The sequence below is a fragment of the Quercus robur genome, chromosome 3 (genome assembly GCF_932294415.1).
Source record: "Quercus robur chromosome 3, dhQueRobu3.1, whole genome shotgun sequence".
NCBI classification, from domain to species: Eukaryota; Viridiplantae; Streptophyta; class Magnoliopsida; order Fagales; family Fagaceae; genus Quercus; species Quercus robur.
The window spans coordinates 65,989,953-66,000,483 of record NC_065536.1 but is presented as its reverse complement, the minus strand read 5'-3'; the positions used below and the strand labels follow the sequence as shown (position 1 = coordinate 66,000,483).

General features: G+C 32.8%; 1 protein-coding gene across 1 annotated transcript; it reads right to left on the bottom strand.

Annotated features, from left to right (window-relative positions):
• Nucleotides 1-2,455: 2,455 nt before the first annotated feature.
• On the bottom strand, nt 2,456-9,454 carry LOC126718965 (probable WRKY transcription factor 57). The gene is made up of 4 exons (XM_050421395.1): nt 8,559-9,454; nt 7,002-7,145; nt 5,770-6,143; nt 2,456-3,048 (listed from the first exon to the last, which is right to left on the bottom strand). The coding sequence occupies exons 1-3, from the start codon at nt 8,987-8,989 to the stop codon at nt 5,774-5,776; spliced, it is 945 nt and encodes a 314-aa protein (XP_050277352.1). The 5' UTR covers nt 8,990-9,454; the 3' UTR covers nt 2,456-3,048; nt 5,770-5,773.
• Between the last annotated feature and the right edge of the window lie 1,077 nt (nt 9,455-10,531).

Genomic DNA, 10,531 nt, shown 5'->3' with positions numbered 1-10,531 from the left:
GGTCGCAATTTGCTATTCACAATCAAATGACACGGAGTTATGACTAAGTGGGTGGCTCATGTGTGATAAAAGAACCATTTTTCTACCAAATATTAAAAGCAATTTATCAAGGATGGAATCAGGATTCAAACTTAAGGGGGTTGAAGTTCTTTGTTCAAAGATTTTTAAAAATTTAAATATCAATACTAGAGGCTGACAATAATGCATTATTAGCATTAGTTTTTTAATTATTTGTATTTTTTATTTTGAAAAAAAAAATCACAAATGACAATTTATAATCAAGAGTTTTGTAAGTCAATTGGTATGTCCTAATATTTTTAAGGCCTGACCAAGATTAGTCTGATTTTTTATTCTATCGACATTATAAATTTTTTAAAAAAATTTATGTACTCTTTTCACATAATTCTATAACTAATAACTTCATAATGCTATATATATAGTTAAAATATTCTTAAAAGAAAAATACAAAAAACTATAGTTAAAAATTCAAATCTATGTCAAGCATTATATTAATAAAATAGATAAAATAATGGTTAATAATATCATGCATTAATATTCAGCGTAAAAAAGGGTAAGACAATTATTTGTGTCTTGGTAAGGTTGAGAATATTTCCTTTCAAAAATTGCAAGTTTGAAAAAATAGTAAAACAAAAAATTAAAAGAGATCTATTAAATAATCACATGATAATGGACAGTAACTTTGAGTCTTTAACTAAGTAAATAATAAAGATTTTCCCGTCATTACATTAATTTAGTTAAGTCACAAAATTTATTACCAATAGACTAATCTCACACATGCTTTGGTGGTAGTTTATGTAAGGCACAAAATAATAGATTTTTGTTGTTTCACACATGTATTACCATTTATGCATGCATACTAAGTGTGTCCCAAAGTTAATGAAACATTAAAAAAAAAAAAAATTCTACCATTCAAAAAATAGATAAATTTTTTCCATTGGTTGAGTTAAAGACACCAACAGATCTAAGTTGTTGGTGATTAATTGGTGTGTGGATGGAGCAATCAACAATATAAGAGTTGTCTCTGTGTCAATGAGGTGGAGTTATTTGAGAGAGGCATAGAGCTCTCAAATGAGAGGGAGAAATTAGGTAAAAGTTATTGGGTTTTTGTGATTTGTTTTGCTAGGATTTGTAATTGATTTGTTGTTATTGTTTTTGCTTAGACCAAATTTATGATTTGTCCAAAGATTTTTCTTATTATCCGGATATGTGTTTTATTTTTTTATTTAAAGATTTTTCTTGTTATCTATTTTTGAGATTTATGGGTCATCTTGTCAATTTTTTGGGGGAAGGGGGCCAAGTATATAAATTTTAGACCTTAATGTAATTTTTTTGTGTAAATATATATACTATAAGATTTTTTTTCGAAGGGGGGAGGGGGGGGGGGCGGGGATGGGCCCTAAGGCAGTTCCATCCCTGTTAATAATAGTTCAAACTTTGAACCTATTATGAACAAAATATATAACACTATACATAGACATAAGCATAGTTTATATCAACCAACGGTATTCTTACCTTAATTATGTATCAGAAGACTCTTGTTATTTTTATTTTTTAATTTCATATTTATCTGTTCTAGAGAACTGTGGTTACCAAAAAAAAGATACCAAATATTGAACTTTCATATATTGTTGACACCATTGTCAGATTCTTTAGCCCAGGCACAGTTTATCTTTGTCATATTATTTTTATTTACAGCAAAAAAAAAAAAAAAAAAAAAATATATATATATATATATATATATATATATAAGAGTATAAATGTGTCTATTTGATGTAGCTTGAACCAAATAAATTTATTAAGAATTGGGAAGGAGATTTATAGATTGTGAGAGCCATTCACCCTATTGTTTAATAATATTTTCTTTGAAAGAAAAAGCAAAAGAGAAAAATACAGTACTATATTGATATGTAGTTATGTACAACTTAGATCAAATTGCTAGCCAATGATTTTACTTATAACATGACCGGACTACAAGACCTTTTTCGTTAAATATATATCACTTTTACTTTGACATCGCATGAGAGAGAAAGAGGATCCCTTTCCCCCATAGAAAAACATTAAAAGAGTGTTCATTGTAAGTAGTACTAATTAAAAAGTGAAAACTGAACAGTACATGCTAATTGCACTTTGCTTATTTTAGGAACTTAAGATATTCTAAAGACAAAAAAAGGCTCCGGTGTAAGCTACCCCAGCATCATGGTAAATGGTAAATTGGTAACTTAACCCTGTGGAAAATATAAATAAAGGTGATAAAAGTAGGGAGTAAAAAACAAAAGCATTTGTCGGCTGACTCAGTCTGAAGCAACATCGAAGTTAACGCAACCGAGCCAACTACTGGTCCAATTCACAGTGCCTTTTTCTTTTCTCTATTTCAGAGTCACGTACAAGCCATGAAGAACTCGCAAAAGATAAGACCATCGAATGACCAAACAACTAAAAAAGCAGTACAACTCAAATGTATTTCTTCTCAAACGTACAGTATTCATATATTATACATATATATTAAAACTAAAAGGAAGGAAAGCAGTCACTTTTTTTTTTCTTCCTTAAAGCTAGTCAGGCTAAATATAAATATATATTATAACAAAAATTATGGATATGAATGAAGATGGGTTTTAAGGTTCACTTCAATTGCTAACTCAAGGATTGAAGCTGACAATCTAACGAAAAAAAATAGATAAAAGGTACCCTATACAGTAGCTTTGATGGAAATATCAAATAGTTATATACATATATATATAAATATATATATATATATATTATATATATGATGATGATCATCATCATCATCTTCTTCAAAATGACTATCTGAAATATATCTCATGCTCGATGTGAGAGTGGGTCTATGATTCAAAACCTGATACGTACGCCCATGAATATAGTGAGAGATGCAGACATTTAAAAAGGTTTGGAGGTGAAACCTGAGAGGACTCACTACCAGCTTGAAATTAATATTGCCTTAGTTGTTAATACTTGATGATAAGATGAATATTGTTTCCACTCTATTCCAGCTACCGCATGCAAGTCCTGTCCAATCGACCAAGTTTAATCAGCAATCCAACAGAGGAATTTGAGAAAGTTTTTGGGATATCATAAACAGTTTAATTAGTAATATACAACTGTACCATCATACACAGGGTTATCAGTTTGGGATCCACATCACGCGTGTGTTCCCTTATTTCATCATGCTTTCGTTTTATGAATGACATGTTGGTGAAAGTCTTGTTCATTAACATGTTTATTAGGCCCCTCTATTGGTGTGACATATATAAATACATGATGATATATGCATTTCCCTTTTTTGTTTTTGAAGTAAATGACATGTATATCACTCTCATAATTCCACTGTTAACTACTGCAATGATTACGCTAAATAATAATTTACTTTGGCTAATGGTCATATTCCATTCACTTCCATACTACATATTTCATGCAAAATGGCCAAAGAAAGATTTATGGAGAATTATGCTAGTAGCACATAATTGGACACAACTTGTCATATGATGAATTGTGATTGACAAATGTGTGTTTCTACATGGCCCACTGGCACATCTTTGCCAATCACAACTCGCCATGTGGCGAGTTGTAACACAAAATTGTGCCCAATTTTATAGTACTAGCATAATTCATTTATGAAAAAAATAGATGGAAAAGACAATACAAACCCATCCTAAATGATATTGTCTTTTCTTCAAAGACAATACAAACCCATCCTAAACGATATGAAAGATTAGATGGATAAGAAAAAAAAAAGAAATGAAAATAACTTGTAAGTAATAACCTAATGACAGATCTTCACAGTTTTGGATGAATTTCTAAGCTTTATCTCACTTTAAGCAACATAATAGTGACTACTAAAATCTTTTCGATAACTATTTGAAAGGGTCATCGGAGAACATTTTAGAAGTCATTAGAAAGCCCTTCCCTAAAGCTATTTATATTTCAAGTTTCAACCACAACCTTTTGTATAAAGCTGTTTGGATACATCATAAGCAAGCATAATAAAGTGGACATTATTCAAAGATAAGATATAGTCCACAAACACTAAATCTGGATTAATAGTAACGGATAAGTTTAAAGCCAATGAGAACTACATGATGTTGGCGATGGTGCATGGCCACAAGGAAACAATTAGTACACTGTAGTCATCACAAGCAAGACATTAGTTGTCCTACCATATTAGTATATCCATTACTATAGCACTCATAGTTGTTGCTCTAATAATTCATGAAATCGGTCTAAGGAATCTAGTGCTAGGTTTCTGGTCAAACAAAAAGCTATTCATATTTCATGCTGGTGGGGTTATATTTGTTGGGAACACCATGTTCAAAGGGGGTAGTTATGAATTGAAAATTTAACAACTGCGGTCCACGGAAGCAAAAGTTTTTTCAAAAGACAAAAGTAAAAGTTGTAAAATCACTTATGACATTAATCGATCTAGGACAAAACCTAGATATAATACTTTAGATACTGTTCCTTAAGTTTCATTTTTAAGATTCAGTTATGTGACTACTTAACTAAAAAAATATACTTCCATCCCATGTGAAAAAATCCACATGGTAGATATTAAGAGAGGAACCTAAGAAATAACATCTAAATACAGTACTTAAGTCTTATCCAAACAATCTAAGCCTGGAAGACTAGGACTACATCCAAGTGAACTATTTCAATGCATCTTTCTTGAATGAATAATGGCATTGTCTACAACAACAACAGGTATGATAATGGCTATTAAAATCTCAGTATAAATAACATTTTACAATCTCATAAACCTAGAACAACCTAAACCCTTCTAAAAGTTTATACTAAAAGTTTTCAAATTACTAGGAGTCCATCCTTTATCTTACATGTGTGCTCCCAAAAATATGAGATAAGGGGTAGTTGAAGTAACAAAAAAGAGAGTGGAAATAACACTTTCCTATTCACAAAATATCAATGGAAAGAATAAGGACTCTATCTTTAGGTTGCACTCCTAAAATGTATAGCTATGACATAATGTTATATGCACAACTGACTATTTTAACCATATTATAGACTCTTAACATTGTATATTTAAAAATGGAGTAAGTTTTTATTATGTTTTTCCATCATTACCTCTTAATTTAACAGTTTGTAAAATCCTATAAACCATGATTTGATTGTATGATTTGATTCCCAAGAATAATGCGTTGAAAACTTTTAACCAACATACTCAATTTCTTTGAACTACCTTTTAGAATTGATTCATGAAAGCCAATTAGCACATCATTGCACCTCCTTAAGTTGTGCGTACAGGACCTGGAAATGCAAATCTGAGGTAGGCTTGATTCAATGAATCAAATGTAGGACCAAAGCAATAATTATCACTCCTTTCTTTCAAAGCTTCAACAATTTAATTCATTATAGAACCAACATATAAACATTTCAGTCCTACTTCTACAAACAAAAGTAGACGCCCTTAGAACTTAAAAGTTTATCTTGGCTCAAACTCATGCAGCTTTGTGCACTAACATGCATTAAAATAAGTATGGTACTCCACTTGGGTAAGTGTGCTAAAATGCTCTCACAGATGCAGGTTTTACATTGAATTCTCTCCCTATCTGTCTCTCTCTCACACATATACACATGCACAGACAGCTGCTCACAAAGAAACAAACGCATATATGCACTAGAGATAAAAGGAAAATAAATTCACTTATGTTAAGATATATGTAACAACATTGTAAATTGAATTTACTTGTGAGAAATAGAGTGAATTAACCGTGTTACCTCATCATCTGTTACGCATGTTAGGAGGCACAATATCCCCCAGAAGTCCTTCATCAGTAGGAGGCTGTGCATTTGTTTGGGGCATTACACGGGATTCACCAGCTGCTTCGCCCGGTGTTTGCCGAGTCTGTGTTATAAAGAATGGATTTTCTTGAGGTAACTGATGATGAACTGTTGGATAATAAAATTGTGAGATCGGAGGAGCCAACTGTCCAGCAAAGACTTCTTGACTAATGATTCCACCACGAGGGAATCCGATCGTGTGATGACAATGTTGGCCTTCATAGGTAGTTATTACAATAGTGGGATCGTCTGATGAGCGTTCCACCCTTTTCTTTACAGTGCATTTGCTATTTGTGCAGCGGTAGTAGCTCCTGCCACAGTGAAAACTTCTACTGTTATGCTTAAAGTTTGATTGCCTTTTATAACATCAAATTTTCATCTTCTTATTGGGGTTTCAAATAAAAAAAAAGGTTGCATTTTACATTTTCAGTCTGTACGTTGTGAGAAAAGAAATACAAGGCATGCATGTATGATAACTAGGCAGATTGTTTGTAATGCTCATTTATTACACAATGAAAAATGCTAAAACTACATACTATCAATTTTATAGACAAATCACTTGTAAATTGACATGACAATGAATATAATTGACTACTATTTCAAGTTTCAAAAACATAATAATTAGATATTTGAAGTAAATTTTTGTCATAATTGATAACAGGTCAATTTGTAAAAATTATGTATTCAAATTTGTAATTTCCCTAATACGCAATTATGAGCCAAGCGATAGGATAAGGGAGCTCAAAAGCTATGAGATATAATATTATTCAATGGCTTGGCACGCGTGACATAGATGGTTTGGATACAAAAGAGAGCTTGAGAAGCTATAAAGTAGTATTATAATATAATAGATACAATTCAACTTTTTTCTAATGGGTGTTATTCACTTTAGGGACTTCACATATATTTTGAGCATGCTTGGATGCTTTTCATAATTGGAAAGTGATAACCTGGAAATTAACATGTCTTACTATGTAAGCTTATATTCTTTTACTGGATACAAAAAACTAACATGAATTAACTAAACTGGAATAAACAGAGTAAGTTAGAAATGATGATGGAAAAAGGAAAAGGTTTAAATGACAACATTTAATTATTTCATGTTTAAATCAAATATGGGAAGGTAATTAATTTCTTTGGTTAAGTAAAGAGAGAGAAGCTATACAGACCTAGGAAATGGACTGTTTTTAACAGCCTTCTGTCCATATTTGCGCCATCTATAGCCATCTTCAAGATGATCAACCTCACTCTTTGTCATAAATGCGAAACGCGGCTGCCGGATTCGCTTTTGTCCCTTCTTTCTGACCTTGTTCCTACCAAAAAAAAAAAAAAAAAAAAAATTCATCTAGCCACAATTAGCAAACAAAAACAGCATATCCTAAAACAAAAATATAAATGAATCCATACCATTTCATTAGCTATAGGGACCAATATATATATTATAACATGTGGTGAAATGTATCCAAATGTTTTGTAGCTAATTAATAGTGAAAACTAAGAAAATGTAAAGGTAAAAGAGAATATACATGAAGCTTCAGATGTTCAGCATAACTAGCTAGGGTATACATTGAGCTATACTCTAGGAGTCTTTGCCCCACAAATAGATGTAAAACTAACTATAGAAGTTTCCCAATCCATTATAAGATGGCCAACTGCATCTATAAACAAGAAGAAAAAGAAAATGTGAAAAGTCAATCTCTAAAAACAAATGAAACTCAATATTGGGAAAAAAACAAATGAAACTCAATATTGGGAAAAAAACAAATATGGGTAATTTTCTTTTGGTTCAAACAACATATATTAACTGAAGTAATGGTTCAAAAAATTTAACTTGATACTGATTATGTTGCAACAACCCCATTTCATTTATAATAATTTGGTAGTGAAAAACGAATCTTAAAAAAAACACACACACACATTTATAGAGAGATTGATATATGGAGCTAGCATAATAAAAAGAAGAAACCCACTTAAGAAAACAAAAAATCTAACACTTTCTGGAGAATATAGTATAGAGATATATAGCATTATGTCATGCAGCTTATCAAATTTGATTACGTAAACGATGCCAAAAGCCAAAAGCCAAAATCCAAATGCTATATAGATAGTGCACTCATATTCTTAGCAAATGAATGAATGAACAACATTAAAAAAAAAAAAGAAAAAAAAAAGAAAATAAAAGGCAAAGTTTATTAGAATCTCATCTAGAAGCTCAAAAAGTATAAGGTTTTTACTTCTTTTTGAAACGCTATATTCTCGCTATTAATTTTCATTGTACTATATATATATATTTACGTGATTATATTTCTCAGTACACAAAATTATTCCCAAAATGGAATTAAAAAAAAAAAAATTTAGGCACGCCATTCCCGCCGCAATAACGGCGGTGCTGTTGTAGGAAATGCCCCCTCCACTTCAGTGAAATTACGAAACTACCCCCACATCCCAACTTGCATGGGTATCTAACACCGTAACACGTACGGACACAGACATTGCACTCTCTCACAGTCACACCGCACCTAAATTCCAAACGGAAAAATCTCCATAATCGGACATGGAGTTTGATTTTTTTTTTTTTTTTTCTCAATTGTTTGAAATAATTGACCTGTCATTTGCCCCTAAAAATTGAGTTAATTACGGATTTAGCCAATCACACGGAGAACATGTTGAATATATAAAAATCTATATAGAGAAAATTAAAGAATGTATTCGCAGAACCGACTCACGGTATCTCGGGCGGTTTTCCGCCGGAGCCCGTGGATTTCTCCGGCGGATCCTCGCTGGAGGTCGAAGAAACCGAAGGATTATTCGACGTTGTTGCTTCGCCGGCTTTACTTTCAGAACCGGACGGAACTGCCGGGTCGGAGCTCTGCAGAGCGCTGCCGGTGGTGGTATCTTTGTTTTGATCCGGAAACACGAAGCTTCTAGTGAAATCGGAGGCGTCGTCATCGAGGCCGCCGATCCGGTTCGGATCGTCGCTTTCGGGCCGGAGATTCCACCCGAACTCGCTGAGAATCGTCGTGTCGTCCTCGCCTCGGCGGCCTCCGCGGTTGTTGTTGGCGAAGAAATACACGTTGTCCGAGTCGTGAGGACCGAGTGGCCAGCTGGAGTCGCTGGCGAACTCGGTTCCTGGATCGGATTTGTCACCTTCTTCCATCAAATCGTACTCGGAATTCGAATTCTCAGTTGCAAATTCAGCTCAAATTTGTAGCAGAAAGAGAGAGATAGAGCGAGAGAGTGCGAGAGTGTGAAAGAGAGAAGCTAGGGTTTTGGAATTGGTAGTGTTCGTTGCGAGATGGAAAGGACGCGTGGTTTTTGAACTTTTAGAAGGGTTTGAAAGCTTTGTCTCGTCATTGCACAGTCACAGAGAGAGAGAGAGAGACTGAGAGAGAGAGAGAATAGTGGGAAAGAGAATAAGAAAGAGAGAGGGAATAGAAAAGAGATAAGTTAGAAAAATCGCCGTCAAACCTCTAATCGTACTGAAGGATGATATTTAAGCATGGAGCGGGAGGGGAGGGAGAGTAGGCCCCACGCGCATGAATTGAGTGAGTGAGTGAGAGCTAGTGAGACCTTTCCGACAAAGACCTCACCATGCTTCTCTATGCCCTCTTGTAATGGATTCTCTCTCCCCCTCTCTCTCTCTCTCTCTCTCTCTCTCTCTCTCTCTCTCTCTCTCTCTCTTTATATGAGAGGACGGGACACAAGAGTGATACGTGGTTGTTGTTCTGAGTTACGTGTTGTATACTGAATGGATATGATTAGTACCACTTAAATTCAAATTATTTTAACCCACTAAAAGTGTGGGAATTGTGGATTCGACTTATAACAAGTTTGATGCTATCATGATGATTGTTTTTATTATTTTCTTTTTTTCATTATATTCTTGTTTATTTTCAAAGGGATATCACTTATCTTTTATATATATATATATATATATATATATATTTATAAAAAGAAATTATGTAAGCCATTTTTTGGCTTATTATTTGCCATATAAGCTCAACTATGCATTTCTTACACTAAACACAAAGAATACAACAGAAAAGGTTGAGATCAATATTAAATACACGTGACATCCTAACTAGTGTGTTGAATCAATAATCTCACTTTCTAGCCTCCTTTAAAAAAATTTGAGATGTCATATAATCTAAAAACCGTGAATGATTTTAAATGAATTATTCCTCTATTATAATGATTGTGATGAATAGGAAATAAAAAGTATTTAACACAATAAATATTAGTTTGATGATAGCACCAGGAAAAGACCAATGCCAATAACAATATAGCTTCTTCTTCTTCTTCTTTTCCCTCCAAAAACATCTTTATTTAGTTTCATTAAAATAATCACATTGATTTAACAAAAACAATAATTTTTGGCAAAAAGAAAGGGGAGGAAGAGAAAGGAAAAAAAAAAAAAAAAAAAAAAAAAAATAGAAGAAAAAGGAAATAAATTTTCTATCAAAGTGCTAAGGTACAGGAAAATAACTTTCTCTTGTGAATTCCACTCCCAAAATTATTTTTTCTTTTCATTTTTCTCAATTTAAAAAATGAGATTCAAATGATAGTCTAGTGGTAATGACATACTTTGTGGTGCATAATGTTTATGATTCGAACCTTGCTCTCTTATCTCCCATTATTGATCTATAAAAATATGGACTATGAAGAAAGATAAATCATTCCATTTTTTACATCATTTCTT